Source organism: Perna viridis, chromosome 1 (assembly GCF_037379345.1).
Source record: "Perna viridis isolate PV_CMFRI_1.1 ecotype Kerala chromosome 1, ASM3737934v1, whole genome shotgun sequence".
Classification (NCBI taxonomy): Eukaryota; Metazoa; Mollusca; class Bivalvia; order Mytilida; family Mytilidae; genus Perna; species Perna viridis.
Window position 1 is genome coordinate 33,492,311 of NC_142445.1, and position 18,527 is coordinate 33,510,837.

At 33.3% G+C, this 18,527-nt stretch overlaps 1 protein-coding gene and 1 long non-coding RNA gene across 2 annotated transcripts in view; both read right to left on the bottom strand.

The window, feature by feature from the left end:
* The window catches only part of LOC148628450 (gelsolin-like protein 2), a gene marked incomplete in the record, with an annotated part of 173,179 nt that overhangs the window by 19,448 nt on the left and 135,204 nt on the right, over positions 1-18,527 (bottom strand). Inside the window, 1 exon segment of the mRNA XM_088587706.1 lies at positions 780-885. Coding sequence (XP_088443832.1) covers positions 780-885 — 106 coding nt within the window.
* LOC148628451 (uncharacterized) lies at positions 3,206-7,151 on the bottom strand. The gene is made up of 3 exons (XR_015923540.1): positions 6,855-7,151; positions 5,010-5,084; positions 3,206-4,722 (listed from the first exon to the last, which is right to left on the bottom strand). It is a non-coding gene; the product is annotated as an uncharacterized LOC148628451 (long non-coding RNA).

Genomic DNA, 18,527 nt, shown 5'->3' on the forward strand with positions numbered 1-18,527 from the left:
AATATCTAAAACAAAAATATATATATATAACTATTAACATAAAACTGACCGTCTAAATTGACTTGTGTTACTAGGGATATGCTTCTTGGGATTTGTCCTGTAAAATGATCTACAGTTGATTGGCTCACATGTGTCAATTTACTTTAACAAAGGTCAGTCATTATGAACTTATCATAAAACCTTAACATTGCTGAGAGGCTAGAAAACTATGAACAATGCTCCCTAAATTGATATTGTGACCCCCACTTCCTCATTTGATAACATTTACATTTTTACCTCAAAATTTATTTGGATCGAAATATAACTTAGAGAGTGCACCAAGGAATTGATATATAACAAAGTCCTTGTTTTGCTATGTGAAACCCTCAAATTAATTCTAAAATAAGAGGTGCACAATTGGAATATTCAATCAAGATTATGTGAAAGTTTCAATAAATTCCATTCAGCGGTGTAGGAGGAGTAACAGATAAGAGATGGGTCCCCCATGTCCCCATATTCATAAATATCAAGTCAATGTTTTGCTCTATGAAACATCAATTTCATTCGGATCAAAATCTACAATAGGAGGTGCACAATGGGAATATGTAATAAAGACTGAAAGTTCCATTAAATTCCATTCAGCGGTGTAGGTGGAGTAGCAGATAATAGATGCTCTCCTTCTGCGTAACGGAAGAAGAGAAGTACGGACAGAAGGAAGAACGGACACCCCTATCATCTTATACCCCCAACTGCAATAAGGCCATTGTTGAAGGAAAATGATCAAAATTCCATATATGTACCTCTTTGATTTGAATATTTCTCTTTCCACTGAAATGCAGAAGTCTTGGTCTGTATTCTTCGGGAAGTACATGTTTGAAGCCGGTGTCAGCTCCACCCTGCATTGTCCTGAAAATCGTATTCTCATTGTAAAAAAATATAAGTGCTTTTTACCATACTTATTCTAAAAAGGACTGAAGTGTGCATAATAATCGATTCTCAAAGCATGGTTTGTAGCAGTAAATATGCCTATAGACCAAACCGACAAGGCAACGCCTCTACAACCTATTATTGTGTATACTAATTCCATGTAATGTTAAAAAAAAGTGTAAAACGAAATGAGATAATTTAACAGCCACATCTTAGCTACAAAAATTAACGATTTTATATTACAAGAAACAAAAACATATGTTTTTTGTAAAAATTATATTTTAGATGAGTACCATTTTATTTTCAAGTTTCATTAAGCCATTTTATTGGATATAAAGTACTTCACATGCACTGGTTCAAACAACCGCAGTTTGGGCTCATATGGAAATGGAAGAAATTAAACAAGAGGCTCCCAGGAGCCTGGATCGCTCACCTGGTTGAATTTTGCCTTTCAAAGGCAATAAATTTAACAAAAAGTTGTCAAAAAGTCTTTGGTAGGACTTATCATAAGGTTCATTTAAACAATTGAATGTTTCTTTCAATCTATCATAGTTATTAAGATATTGACTGAAACTAAAAAAAAGTCAGCTTTTCCCTTTCAAGGGCAATAACTCTTTACAAGGAGTCATTTGACAACTTTTATCCCTAAAGACTATTGTAGTCCTAATAATAAGAATCATTTCAGTTATTGAAAGAATTTGACCCCTATGTTCTAATTTTATAAACAGTGGCCATATTTTATTATTTTTTTTTTGATGAATCAAAAATTCCCACATTAGTTCTATGCAGGACACACCAAGGAACATGCATACCAAGTTTGGTTCCAATTGATCATATAATGTCAGAGGAGAAGAGTTTTGAAAGAAATAACATTTAAAATAGCAAAAAGAAATTGTCCAAAAAGGGCAGTAACTCTACCATGGCTATACAGATTATAACCCAAATTTGACCACAGATAGATCTCATCATGCTGAACACTTTTATCCCGTCACAATTTAGCTAAACCTAACGGTTTCCGAGATATATGCAGAAAACTACTGTCTTACCAATATGTTCTATTTTTATTAACGGCGGCCATGTTTTTCGACAGATCAAAATTCCCCTCCACAGTTCTATGCAAGATACCCCTAAAAACAATCATACCAAATTTGGTTTTAATTGGTTAAGTAGTGTCAGAGGAGAAGATTTTTTAAAAAAGAAATAACATCAAAAACAGCAAAAAAAATCATTGAGCGGGGGCAACAACTCCAAAATGGCTGAACAGATTATAGTGAGAATATTACCATAGATACATCTCATCATGCTGAGCATTTTTATTCGTGTCAGAATTTGGCTAAACCTAACGGTTATGGAGATATATACGAAAAACTACTGTAAAACCCCTGTTCTATTTTTAGTAACAGCCATGTTTTCGATGGATCAAAAATCCCCACACCAGTTCTATGCATGATACCCCAAGGAACAATTAGTTTGGTTCCAATTGGTCAAGTAGTGTCAGAAGAGAAGAGTTCCGAAAAATTGTTAATGACGACGGACGACGACGGACGCCAAGTGATGGCAATTGCTCACATGGCCTTTGGCAGGGTGAGCTAAAAAGTACAGTAATAAACAAGCAATGTTTTGAAGAAAAAAAAACACTAAAAGGTAAGGACTATAAATCTAATATCCATTAAAAGCTTCCTTTTGTGGTATAAAACCTAATGTTTCAAATGAATACACTTGCACTAAAAAGTTATTACCCCAAAAATCAATTCACGCCTAATTCTGCCAACATGGAACGTTGTGATTAAATTTCATATATATATATATATATACACAGTCGAACCTCGTTAAGTCGAAGGGACCATGCAAACATGTTTCAGTTAACCGAGGTTCGAGTAAGCCGAGGTCAAGGATAAACCGGATACACTAGTAGTTTGGTCCATGATTGTTTCTGTAGTTACATTATTTGTTGTGCTTGTACATGTACATGCACTTCACTTTACACCGTACTTCGTAATGTCAAGCATTTCAAATCAGAAGATATTTTTTATATATTGTATATCATGTTTGAAATATTGAACGGAACCGAGTGTTTTAGTGAAATTTCTTTTTTATTTTTTCTATGTCAAAAACGTCATAGTTCATAACATGCTGCTTTGTTTGATTCACAATTAGGAGTATCGTCAAACCATGTGCTCTACAATATTATGATAAAATTTCAAATTCACTAGCGAAAGAATGTAGTCGTTGAAATACTCTACCTATCGTCTGTTTGATGTTTCATTAAATAGTCGGATACCATTACAATTCATCTGTATTTCTTTTTTTTTTTTTTTTCAAAATATCAAAATATCCGATATCACTGTTAGTGTAAACTCCCACGTGTTATTAATAAAATTCGTTTCTTTTAACAACACGCGCAATTTTAAATTAATCAAATAACCAAATGAAATCATAAAGAGTGTCAACAAATTAATTTTAAAAGCCACGCTAACTGTTGTTAAAACACGCTTCGATCACGGTTTGTAATAAAGCAGTTTTCCGACTAATTAGTTGATCTCAAGACATCTGGGTTAATTAACCTCGAAGTCCAATCGAGGGGACTGATTGATTACCTCGAGTCATCCGAGGTTTCGATTCATCCGAGTTCGAGTCATCCGAGGTAAAATTTGATTGGAGTAAGGGGAGTTTTGCTGGGACTTCGTAATTAGTTCGAGTTATCCGAGATTTCGACTAATCCGAGTTCGACACATCAAGGTTCAACTGTGTATATACAGTAGAGTCGTCACATTCTGAGACGTTTGTATAATATTGATTTGTTGTGACATGCATCATTAATTTGATCCTCTATCCTACATAATAACATCTAAAATGAACTGTCCCGTACTACCATACATCGTGTACTAGGTTACAGCCCTAGATTAATCCTACGAGGAGGAATGACCCGGCCAGCGAAAGCTATATTTTATAGCCTAGCTGGCCGAGTGGTCTAGGGCGCTGGACTTAGTGCAGACGGTGTTGCCATAGATGTCACAGCGGTACGAGTTCGAGTCCCGCGGAGGGAACGACCAAAAATTTGCATCGCAAATTTGACAGTTCTAACATCGTTGGGAATTTTTCAGACCTTTCTATACGTTTATGTATCTTCCCTGTATCAATTTGATCCGATGGAACAGTGTAGCCAATAGAGTCGTCACATTCTGAGACGTTTGTATATATATATGTATACTGAAGTCAATATCTTAAACACATCAAAACAAATACGGAAACAAAACATCGCATTTAAAAGCCGAGAGACTGAAAACACTTTTTAGCAATGTTTTTAAATTGTAAAAAATGTATGGTTACAGAAAAAATATAACAGTATTTTCAATAATCATTCACTATAATGTTATTATAACGTTTCCTTAAAAAGACTGAAAACATTTTTTTAGAAATGATTTTTAAAACGTAAAATGTATGGTTGCACAAATGTTATGATAACATTTCAATAACCATTCACTATAATGTTATTATAACGTTTCCTGAAAAAGACTGAAGACATTTTTTAGAAATGTTATAATAACGTTTTCAACAACCATTCACTATAATGTTATTATTATGTTTTTTCAATAACTTTTTTTTCGAAACAATCTTAATTATGAATATTTTATTGCAAAAACTGCCAAACACATACAACAGGTTTAACATGAGAAAAGAAATTTGTAGATTTCTCTATATTTTGTAGATTTAGCAACAAACTAAATGAAATTTCAAAGACAGCTTTTGTCAGTTCATTTATTTATCTTCAGGCATCTCAAGCATCTCAAGAGTCCATTTCCGTTCTTTGGTTTCCTGAAAAAAAAATGTACATGATTAATGGTATAATCACGATATAAATACCTGCAGTATTTTTAATTAAAACTAAAGAAAAAAGTACACACTATCAATTACATATTACGTTATTTTTGCAACAGGTGTATGTGTCGATCATGGAAATACCATTGTCTGCTATATTAAAACATGCTGTTTTGTATCCAAATTTTATTTACACTTTAAAACAATATGAACACTAAAAGACTAACAAATGCCATGATCACTTGTCATGGTCCAATCAGATTCTCATCACCAATAAAACTTACCTTAAAAAATAATCATCTTGGTTTATTGGGAACTTTAAATCATAAAGTATGAGCTTCTTTTGTAATCCTTATTCCCTGTAAAAGAGAGATATCGTGCGTATTTCTTATAAAAAAAATTAAAAATGAGAAGCATTATATAATCAAAACTCTGAACTTTATGAACTCGATCCAAACCCAAGGAGAGGGTAAAAGTCTACACTAAACAAAACAAAAAAACGATTTTACAAATATAAATATGCAAAAAATCACAATATTCAAAACTAACAGAATATATTCAATATTATGAACCCAATTTTGACAATATATGTAGTGTAAATTTTTCAAAGTTTCTGTCAATTTGGCTTTTCATACATGCAGGACATGAAGTAATGTTATAAATTCTAAAAATAACTTGCAAAATTTCAAAATGAGTGTCCTGGTAAGATTCAATGCAAAATATCAGCCTAAGTACTCATAAACATGAGTTTAAAGGTACATCTATAATGCAAAACTGTTGGAAAATACACGCTTCAAAATGATTGTTGACAACAAACGTCTATATTCATTCAGACGATAGTTGTTTTCTTTGACACATACCTTAAAAGTACCAAGTTTGGTCAGGAATTAACGCAAAGTTTGAAAATAAACATGGGCAAAACTAGTGACCGGGTTAATATCTAGGACGTTCTTTTGTAAGATGATACGCACACTGATCAAGATTTGCTCCGACATATTTCAATAGCAGCATGTGACACATCATTTACATTATCATCTATATTGTGCATTCATCTGTTCACGATAGTCATGAGTTCTCGATAGCGATGTGCACAGGCAATATGACATGAAACGCGATATTGCATGTGTGGTCTATTCACAAAGAATTGACCAACTGAACACTTCCCTGATTCTATCGGGCTTAGATTTCGCTATGTTGTGTATAAAAGTATGTATAATACCAATAAGCTTTAGTACTCCTTTATTTTACCTTTCTCTTAAAACCAAAAAGCTCATATTTTAGGCGTCCACCTCTCCCTACACATATTTTGAATGTAAACAAATTTATTGAAAGTGGTAGGTCATATTCAGCGGTCATGCCCATTCAGGATATATGGGCATGGCTATGCAAGTAAAAAAAATTATGGTGCGAAGAACTGATCGTATCCTAGTATTTCTTACAAGAAAACGTTAAAAACATCATGATGTTATCAACGTTTTAAGAGATAAAGAAGAGCAATACTATGAAAAGCCCATTAGTTTTGGGCCAACAATAATACGAATATCCTAGTATATCTTTGCTTCTATGCTTGGAACACATATCACAGCAAATTAAAAAATATAAGATGTGATTGAAAGTTTTTAGCCATATCAAAGTTAATCGATTATAACATTCACTGCAAGTAATATATGGACCCTGAAAATACGAAATATCGATAAAAATATATTGAATTATTTATTTTCTTTATTTCCATTTTCCAATTATGTCTCTCGTATCCTTCATGCAGAAAGTCATATCCCTACTGAGAACTGATGAGTAGTACCCATGAAGTCATTAAATACATGCAGGTCACCTAACTAAAATATGTTTTTCTCACAATGTATCAATGCAATCTCGCCTAACGTCTGAGAAATAAAACCAAAGATCAGTTCTTATAATGACTTTAAAATTTTAGATATTTAATACATTTTTCAACAAACAGGTAAACAACATTTATATGCTATCGACAACCGATGACACCAGGATACAGGACGTTCTTTGTGATGATCAAAATACACCTATTTATACAAAGTTCGACAATATAAACATGTCAGTTAATTTAATGAGACACTTATCTATCATAGGTAAATAATCAAAAGTCAAAAACTTACGCCCAACGGGGTCAACACTTATTTGTTTGATATAAATTTTGTCATGTTAACTTTGTCATTCCGGACATGCAATTGAATCTATATTATACAAAACCACAAAGGAGAAACACCTAAATTTTCCGTAGCAGTACAAATTTTCGGGGCATTACAAAAACAAAATTAAAACCAAATCAGAAATCACTTGAATGTTTGTCTTCACAGCGTGAAGTTGTCTAGTGACTTGCATATTGTAAAATGACTAATTGACCAGCTATGTTTATAAAACAAGGTTACACAGACTAGTATTTATTCAAAGTACTTTGGCATACAGTTTTTAACTATCTAATTACAAAGAATTGTACTTACATCTTGTTGGACAGATCCAGTTCTTTAAATCGTCTTCAAAATAGTGTGTGCTCCTTGCACACGTGTGTAGGATAATACGCACACTGATAAAGATTTTCTCTAACCTATTTCTCTCTGTATCTTCAAATTTCCGCACTCCGTCATTATACTGACTATTACGTACCGTTTGCATGCGTGGCCACTGTGTTAATTTAAAAATAATGTTTACTACAAGTTATGAAACACATTATATATAGTGAAAATTTTTTTCAATCAAAAGTGATTTTGTTATTTTTTTTGTTTTTTTCCCACGCAGTCAGTATGTTACGCTTTTTACCCTTTGACCTTAAGGACGCTCTTCTATGGAAACGCAAGTCACCTGATCGCAATTATATTTCCCGATTGGTCAAATACTGCTAACTTAGTAGCGTTCGAAAAAACTGTATCGAAATTTTGAACTTGCGTTCGAAAACACAATCGAAAATTAGAAATTGCGTGCCATGGTTATTTTCTTGAAAGAAATATAGAAACTATCTTTTTTAAGATGGTACTTGTTTTAAAGAGTATTCAAGGGAACCAAGGTTTTAGCGGTAATACAAAAAATGTAATCCTGGGACAAATACCAGACATGGAAAACAGACAAACACAACAAAGAACACAAAGTAACTAAAATCATACATACAAAGTAACAAAAGCAAATAAGCAACTCGGACTCCACTAAAAACTGGGAGCATGGACCAGGTGCATTGGTAGGGTAAGCGTCCTCTGCTTTTCTAGAAACATCCACCGAGTTGCTCATAAAAAGTCAAGTCCGGGATAGACAAACGAGGAAAGGAAAACTACGACCCGTTGAATAAATCAGTTTTCATGGTGCAGATGGATACACCATAACGATCCACGAGTTCATGATAACGACCATAAAACTTCTGTAGTGATGACTTCAATCTTGTAGCAACATAACCCTGTTTCAGAAGCCTATTTGTTAGAGTTCTAGTGCGATACAAAAAGTCTGCGTAGTTTCGGCAAGCTCTGGCATAACGTATGAGTTGTGATATAAACACTCCAGGGATGTTGCCACAGATGAAAGGAAAGTTGACATTCTGCATCAAAAGTCATTACGTTTGTCGTAAAGTTTGGTCGACAGTTTTCCTTTACGATCAATTTCTAAGTATAGGTCAGGATATGAGGCTGACATCACAGTGTCTGTAGTATCCTTTATCTCAAGTTCTTTGGGGTAGATGCGATGTATCACATCCCCAAAATTAGGATTGTTTGAAGATAATATGCCATCTATATAGCGGAAACTGAGACTGAAGGATCTAGCCAAACGATAGTCTTTCTTTTGGATCAGATAAGCTATAAAGTCAGCCACATAAGAGTGAAGGAATAGGACAGCAAGTAAAGGAGCACAATTTTTCCCCATTGGAATGCCGACCGTTTGTTGAAAAACACGTCCACCACACTGGACAAATATGTTATCAATTAAAAATTCCAGCATTTTGTAAACATCCGTCTCTGTATCTTTGGAAGATGATTTAGAATTATTTCTTACAAAGTATGAGAAATCTCTTTCAAGAACTACAGATTTGTATCTAGGTGTACCATCTTTTTTGGAAAAACAACGATGTATGTTTTTAAGTCGGGATTTTGACTGAGTATGGGGAATAGAAGTATACAGTGTGGAAAAGTCATAGGTTATTATATTCAGATAATAGTCTTGAACTGATTGTCTCCAAAAGATCTTTCGAATTTTTCAGGATCCATATTGAATTAAATTATATACATGCTTTGTTGTTAGAAAATTTGTGACAGGGCAGATGTGGTGACGCTTACCCTACCGGTGCTCCTGGTCCATGCTCCCAGTTTTTAGTTTTCGAGTTGATCATTTACTTTTGTTACTTTGTATGTATGATTTTAGTTACTTTATGTTCTTTGTTGTGTATGTCTGTTTTCCATGTCTGGTCTTTGTCCCTGGATTACATTCTTTTGATTACCGCTATGGCCGTCTACTGTAGTGCAAAGAATTGCAGATGTTGGTAGCATGTTCCATTGAATGATTGTGGATGGATAATATGAAAATTTATAAGAGTCTTTCTTTGTATAAATTTGTTTATAATGGCAGGGGTGTTTATTTAGGGTGGTTCTATTGTCAGATGGTACAAGCAGATAGGTTGGGTATATTGCCAGTTGAAGGTGATGTATCTTATAAAATACCACTAGTCTCGTCTGAATACACCTAAGCTGTAATGTTGGCCATTGCAGATGTTCTAGCATGTCTGAAACCGAACTGGTGTTATGAAACATGTTACAAGTGATCCGAGCTGCTCTGAGTTGAACCATCTCTGGTTGATTAATGATTTCAGTAGCAGCATGCGACACACCATTTACACTATTATATCTTATTATTTCTACGGAGATGTCATCATCTATATATCATCGATGTGGTTAATCAAAAGACAAGGGATACAGTAAACTGGGATGAATTAATTGTAAATCAAATATGCATGACAAATTAAGAAGACTAGTATTACATGTACATGTATAATGCATGTGTATAATACACGTATCCTTGTTCGGTCATTTAAAAAATAAATAAATAATGATGTAATTATATATAGCCTCTATTGTCTTATAGTGCTAGATTATCAGAATTTTAATTTCATGGCCTACTTATTTTTTATTCTATACTTGATATTTATGAGAAAATTGTTTTTTAGATATGTAATTTAAAATAGTTTCGAAACATTTTTTTAAATTCATTTTAAAACGTTTTTAAAAAATAATATATTAAAATGTTTTTCTTACATTTCTACAACTATTTATTGAACATTTCAGAAAACCGCATTAAAACCATATCTGGAAATGTTTTTAACCTGTTTCAAAAGAATGCAATGAAAACATTATCAGAAAATATTTTTTCGTAACATATAAGAAACATTTTTATAACATATCCAAATAATGTTTTAAAAAATAGATCCGAAAACATTACAATGACATTTTATTTAAACATTTCAAAAACATTTCAATAAAAAGTTCTGAAAACCTTTTTCAAACTTAAATTTTAAAATGTTTCAAAAACGTTATCAAAACATTTTGAAAAAAAAATCAAAATGTTTTAAAATCGATTTTAAAATGTTCTGTTGAAAATGTTTTAGCAAACTACCAATAAACTATATATAAAATATTTCGAAAAAGGTTCGTGCTACCTGGGTACTGTTTTTGCAATCAAAACACAAAAACCGCCAAAACCGGCAAAAATATCGATTCAGCCAAAATCTGGAGCCGCCATTGAATTTAGAATGCTTTGTTCACCCTAGAAAGTCCATTAATTTCATTGGATTTTTTTTCGTTTCTCCGGGTACTGTTTTAGGGAATTGATATACACTCCCTGGTTTTGGCGGCCATTTTAGAATCCCTTGAGCATGCTTGATTTTTTAGCCAAGTTTGGAATGAATCGAATAAATCGCTAGGACACCTTTACGTTCAGAATAATAATAATAATAATAATAATAATAATAACAATAATAATAATAATAAGAAGAAGAAGAAGAAGTAGAAGAAGACGAAGAAGAAAGAAGAAGAAGAAGAAGAGAAACCGGACAAAAACAATAAGTTACAATACGTTTTGAAACGTGGGACACCTGCACATATTGCCTTGGAAGTTCAAAATTCAGATTCGGCATATCATTTTTACCAAGAAAACAAATTTTATCCAAACTGGAGCATTTTGAAGTTTTGAAGGGAATACAGTCTCCCTGGTCACAGGGATTTTCAAATGGTCTCAAAACCTCAAAATTTAGAATAGGAGCATTTGAAATTTTTGGCGGGGAAGATTGGTCGCCATGGCAACATGGTTTCGGATTGTTTTGCATAATATTGTCCAGCACGCCAGACTACCACTGTACAAGTTCCTAGCCACCTTGGATTCCAAGATAGTTCAATGTCCTACATTTTGACCTTTAATCCTTAATTGGCAGCCATTCGAAATGGCTGCTCTTTTCGGAGTTTTGAAAAGTTTGGGTACAATTTCAGATGGTATTGGAAATGGGTGTTTTGTAAGAACCCGCCTTATGGTTTCCGAGAATTTCTTCGGAAAACTTCATTGATAGGAAGACGGAAGATGACGGAAATATAATAATACTACTAATAATGAAATGCTTCACAGGGCGCAGCTTGATACGACCGCAGTGGTCAACCCTGAACATTTGGGCAAATATGGATACAACATACAAGCTTGATACAGTTCGGAGTTTGCATTGTGATTCTGATACAGAATGAAACTTTAAAAAAAAAATTAAATTCCACTTAAATATTTCATTAATCGGACCTGATTTCCATAACTAAAAATTAAACAAGAGGTTGTATGCTACAATGTATATCCCCACTCAACCTGTAAAGGGAGACACTGAGGCGATCGGTAAACAAGCAGATGAGTGAGGAATCTGTAAAGGGGAGAGATGATACAAGTCATCATGTAAAAGCAATATACCAATTATTTATTGAGAAACCTTTTACAAAAAGTATAACAGACGGGTGGACAAGGTGATTGAAATATACAATAGGTAGCCCTAAACAGGTCCAAGAATACCAGCAGTTTCATTTATGTAAGACCACATGGGATAAATCTTTGATATCATGATCATATCAGTGAAGATCTAACAGTTATATAATACAATTAAATAGACAAATGTATTGAACTTTGCATTTCCTTCCTGGGTATTTTTCAAGTTTTGACATAAAATATATAACGCTTTGAAAAAAAAATCAATTTCATAAAACGCAAGTTACTGCCAATTGACTAATTCTAGAAATTTCATCAGATTAAGTACCTTTTGTAGTTCTTTTTTATAAAGGGAAAATAGTATTTAGAATTAGTGCTTTCTAATTCATCTTGTATATTATTTGCATTTGTTACCTGTGGTATTTTTCCATGTTATTAACATGATTTCTTTGTTTTAGAATTTATTTATATGTATATCTTTTTTTGGTTTAAATTGCTAGTTTTTAGAATCTGTTACGCGTTCTTGTTTCTCTACGTAACTCTATGTTGAACCATATCTTGCAATTGTCATTTGCACGAATTGTTATATCTTTCCTAGGAACACATTCCTGCATAATATCTAAATATTTTTTAGTAAAATGTTTGCAGTTGTTACCCATAGAGTTATTGGAGTTTATGATTGTTTCCCAGTCAAACTGCATCTATCAGTTCATTACATTTTTGAAAGTCTCCATGACGATAGTCCCATACAAGTCTCTTATACGAAATTTACGTTTTAAAAAAAATTGCAAGAATACGATCGTAGCTTCGTTATCACAGTATTGTCTATCAACTGGTATTATATGGGAATCAGAGACAATGCAGACGTCCGAAATATCAACCAGAATATGATCCAATAGGGATTGGCGGTTATTGCTTACCTTAGTGGGTTCAGTTATCGTATTTGTCAAATTGTACAGGTTCATTATATTTGAAGTTTATTGTCTCGTTCAGCTGGGTGATCAACGTTTAGATCTGTTATAATCACTATAGACCATGAATCTAATGCTATTTAGATGGACTGTTAGAATTTATCCCAAAACTGAGGGACTTCATTTGGATGACGATAAACCACACGTCATGGAAGTCTATTTATAGACTGAACTTGACTTTGAGATCGTCGGCAACCAAATTACGTAACCATGGTAGATATTTCAACATATAACTACCAAAATAACACTCCGCGGGTTATTCTCCTTGCAAAGTTTGCATTAAGATATCGCTCCGCCGCCGATCATACTCCATGTCAAATATGTGATGTTTACTTTACGTACGACATGGGCGTGTAACGATATTAAGGCTATTTAAAGAGAAAGACCACCTTTGCATTAAGTTATGCTTTTATGATAAATCATACGCACGTAAACAAAAATAAATAACCTTTAATGCAAAATGCGCTTTTATAAAATGCTCAAGACTATGCAAAGTTCGAAATCCTTGAAATATAAGTGGATAGCCATTTTGCAGAACTCTCCTATCTGAAGGAAGATAATAGCCTGATTTTATTGATTTTTACCGATAGCTTCCGATTGGCTCGTGACGTCACTAAGTCGGTTTGGTACTGATACAAGTATTGCAAACAATATGTAAACAAAGAATATTCCGTAAATATTTCTACGATCATGTTTATCTAATCACAAAAAACACGATGACTTGTTAAGCTTGCGTTTGATAAAAGAGAAATGTTCTAAAAGTTTTTTTTTTACCAGCAATACGAACATTCTTCGGAAGTGGCCATAAGATTTTCCTTACAAATACTAGTCATCTGGCTGCAAATCCCGTTGTTTGTCAATGATATCTGACATTTGTTAACATGTCGTGCCTGAATCTCTTCTATTTATTTTGGGTCGAAATTATAGGGGAAAAGTCCCAAATTTGCGATTTCTTCGGACATGGTAATCAATTACATATTTACTTTCACTTTACAAACCGAGTTCGTGACGTCACAGTTCAACCAATCATGGTGGCGCCCATAGGCGCGGGAAATTCAAATTTCCTAATTATAAATCTCGATTAATTAATTAAGAAAAAGGAAATTATTTTGTTTCAATTTAATTTTCATGAATATTTAACAGATTAGTTTCGATATTTATGACTTGCTCAATAACATGGTCTTCTCCTTTGATATGTGTAGAACTGCAAGATTTCAATGATTATATGATATTAACTGTTTAAATTTTGAAGCAGAGAGCTGGACTATTTTGTCAAATTGACCCGGACATTCGCAGGAAGGAAAGCTCAATCGAGATTTGCAAATTTATTTCTCTCAATCTGGCCCTTTTAATGAAGATGTCGGGAGCTTCAAATGACGGTTTTTCGGAGCTGCAATCAGGGGCGGATACAGGATTTTAGATTAGGGGGTGCACAGTAAAAATCATTTGAGGTTAAATTTTGTAAAATTCTTCTAGGGTGGGTGCAATGTAGATATATTTTGTGGTAAAATTAGAAAGAAATTAAAGTTTCAACCTAAAACCGCCTAAATCTACCCCTGACAGCCCATGCTTTGCAAATTTTAGTGGGGCGCACGCCCGCCACGCCCCGTCTGAATCCGCCCCTGGCACTGTACACTTTTTCGTAGTAAGTATAGATTACAGTGTGGCGGATCCTGGGGAGGGTGCATGAGGTTGACACCCACCCTTTTTATTGGAAAATTTCATTTGTGATTAATTTGATCCCAGGAATTTAACATCTGTACATAAAATGTGTACATATATGTTAATTACTACATGTTCATGTACATAAATAATATAAAATGGTTAACGCAGATGTACATACATGAAGCAAACAAAGATGTATTTAAAATAGAAAATAAACAGAATTGTTAAATTATTATGATTTCAAAGCAGAGACATAAACAATGTCTCTGTTTCAACGGTAAGGATGAAAGGAGGTCATGTGGCATATTCATCACATTCAGTAGGTAATCTTGAACAATCAAAAAAGAGGGGTATCCAGTGAAATAAAGTAATGTCCTTAGGACGCGAGTGCATACATGAGCCATGACATTACACATACACTTGTACAAGTATATGTTCCTAAAATCTAAACTTCCACACCGACCATAGACCTTTATCGCATACCCTATATCACACCCCTAGACCTGTATCACATACCGTATATCACACCCTTAGACATATCTCATACTGTATATAACACCCCTAGACCTATATTGCATACCATATATCACACCCCTAGACCTACATTGCATTCCATATCACACCCCTATTTCTATATTGCATTCTATGTCCCACCCCTAGACCTTTATTGCCTTCTGTATATCACACCCCCAGACTTATATCGCACATTCCTAGACCTATATCGCATACCGTATATCACACCCCTACACCCATTTTAAGTACCATATATATCACACCCACAGACATATATTGCATACCTTATATCACATGCCTAGACCTATATCGCATACTGTATAGGACCTATATCGCATTCTCTAAATCACACCCATAGGCCTATATGGCATGCCCTATATCACACCCCTAAACCCATTTCAAATACATTACACCCCCAGACATATATTGCATACCTTACATCACACACTTAGACCTATATTGCATACTGTATATCACACCCATGGACCTATATTGCATTCTCAAAATCACATCCATAGACCTATATGGCATACCCTATATCACACCCTAGACATATATTGCATTTCATATATCACACCTTGCACAGAACACAACTGAAGTACACTTTGTATAGATAAAATATAAGAAAGAATGAACATGACATGCAAAAATCTGTTTGATATGCAGTATCAACCCTCTACCTATATCACCCTGCTGGCCAGTGGCCCTTGAGTTGATATAGGTGTCTACTGTTGATACTGCATGTGATACAGATTTTGGCATGTACTATTCATTATGTAATTGAAAGAAATATAATACAATATACATGTGTATTATATCCATGTAAGTCATAACTAATTATCAATAAGGTTTTTAGTACATTGTCAAGATATACCAGATACATTTATTTAGAATACAGATCATAAAGTAAGAAACAAGATTTTCATGACACAAGAAAGACGCAGTTATGTTGGAATTCTGTGTCCATGAAAGTGCATTTGCATTGATTGGATATTAATGCTACCAAAAGTAGACCAATTCTAAGAGCTGATTTTCAATGACATTCTTACGTGTACAATGTACTAGGTAAGTGTCGAAGGTATACATTATTTATTCCTATACTTTGTATGTACACAGTTATTTAACATTTTCAAAAGCAATATCCTTAGCAAGCTTTCCATTTCCTGTATTTAGAAGGTTTTTGTCTGATAAATGAAATGACTTTAAAACTCGTCACTTCAAACCACTTTATATGATCTACCTGGTTATGAGGGGATGTTGTTTTAACAATGACAGGTGAAAAGTAACCTGTTCTACTCTTACTTACATGTATGTTACCTGTTATTAATAGTTATTGAAACAAAGATGTGCCCATGAAATACACTGTACATTTTTGTAAAGTTTGTTATGTTATTTCTGATACATTTGAACTATTTTAGAGAAAGAAATGTTTATTTTTTTCTTAATTAATACAGCTGATAGAGATACTAAAAGAATAAAACCTAAGAACACTGAAATATAGTAGATATATACTATATTAACATTCTTTAATGTAGGACAAAAACTATGAATAATGACAGAAATATTGTTTGCATATTTTCAATCGACCAATATTGATCACTGTGGGAATATTGACCTAGTGGTTTAAAAACCAGTAAAAACCTGGTACTGTTATAACCACCCAACCTTTATTTTTGCCCAAAATTATGAATGATTTGCACGAAATTATATGTACATGTAACAATATTTCCCAACAAGAGGGTGTTTCTCCATATTATATGGTTAAAATGCATATCTATTTTCATGAATTTAGATTGTAACATTTTGCATATATCAGACACTGTGATGATTTTTCCCCTTCATTTCTTTTCCGTGGTTATCACTTAGAAGTTTCACTAGATGAAGTGAGAAGAGAGCAAAAGTAAAACAGACCATTAAAAAGTTAATAATTCTCAAGTGCTGATACATGTATGTGTAGCATGAAGCAGCTGTAAATGTATAAGTCAACATCTCTTAATAAAAAAAAACATAAAAACATGAAGCCTGATTTCTTAGCACTTATATATTTGCAAAACATAAGAGTTACTTGAATTGTAATCTTATACATATTTGTGAAACAATAATGCAGACAAAAATAAAAGAAATGCACATACATTACTGAAGGCAGACAGGTATAAAACACTCAGCAAATAGTGATTCGTCATAAAAAAAAAAGTGGTATGGGTTCTCTAGTAACTTTTCTTGTTTTGGAGGGAAAAAAAGATGGATTTATACTCAAAGTGCATGTGTGATTAAGACATCATATTCACCACATCTCTTTGCCATTGAGTTTCCAACTTAATTGGAATCTTAAATTGCTCAAATATATGAGCCACAAAGTTGTTTTAATTTAATGATCTTTAAGCTGCATAGTAATTTTTACAACAAGAATTTTCATCCTTGTTTGAACTGAAAAATTCCTAGAGAAAGGTAATCATTTATTGTACATACCATAGCCTAATCTAGACAACAATGACAAGGACAAATTTTAGTTTTAATTTATTACACAAAAAAGTCTACATCAAAGTAAGCACAAGCAAGGAAAAGTTTTTTGCTCATTTCTCCCTTGAGATAGGGCCTTTGTTCAACTTCCTCCAGTCTGCAGGATTCATTTTTACTTCATGCATCTCCAAACCGAAATTTCAAAGTGTGGGTCCATTCTTACTTCATCGAATATTGATAGTAAGTGATTCTTAGTGGAATTCATATTTTGTAAGAAATGATCATTTCAATATTAGGAAATTTGAGGACATCAACGTACGTGTACAGCCAGGAATACCAAAAGCAATAATACAAAAGAAGATAAAAAAATATTGATAAACGGACTGTATATACACTGCGTTAAAACAAATAGTTATCTTTTAAAAGAACTAAGTTTTGATCGGTTTATTTAGCTTACAATTTGGTTATATGAATATTTTTGATTGCTTTGAGGTCTTCCTTGACTCAGTGCCTCAGCACTTTGATTTCCTTCGGAAACATAAGTTCAATCCAAAGGGCTATCAATATCTGGATATTGATATACATTTAGTTGCTCATTATAATATTATGAATATTTCGACTATAAACCGTAAAATGTTAATATTAAAGACATTTGTTACATACTTCTTCATACATAATTTAACATGTTGAATGGCAGTTTATGGTGCATTCTTTATATGTACGTACATGAGATTCCCCTCCTCTCCTTTCTTTTTTTTCTACCAAAATTTTTTTTAATTTAAAACATTATTTTTTTACCATGAAGCAAATTCATTTTTTTTATGGCTTCAATTCATGACGGTTCCAGTAACAAGCCTTAGTAGGGCACCTACGGTACAATTTCAAAGAGGTCACTTCAATTAACTGTATTCACCTTAATTTCCACACATCAGCAAAATATCTGTTTTTGGTCCCGTATTCCTTTTCAGCTCAAGTCACAACAAAAATAAAAAAAAACAATCATAGCTTTTCGTTGGTGAAATGACACCTTGCTGTACAAATCATAGACATCTAGACATTTAGACATTTATACTCTAGTTATTTTGTTTCATTTCGGATAAGAGAGACTTGCGCCTAAACTTGATTTGATAAATATAAAAATTGAATTTTGTTAAATAAAATACTTCCATAGATGAATGGACCTTCGGATGAATGGATGTTTGGACACATGATCTTTAGGATTAATAACCACCCTCCATT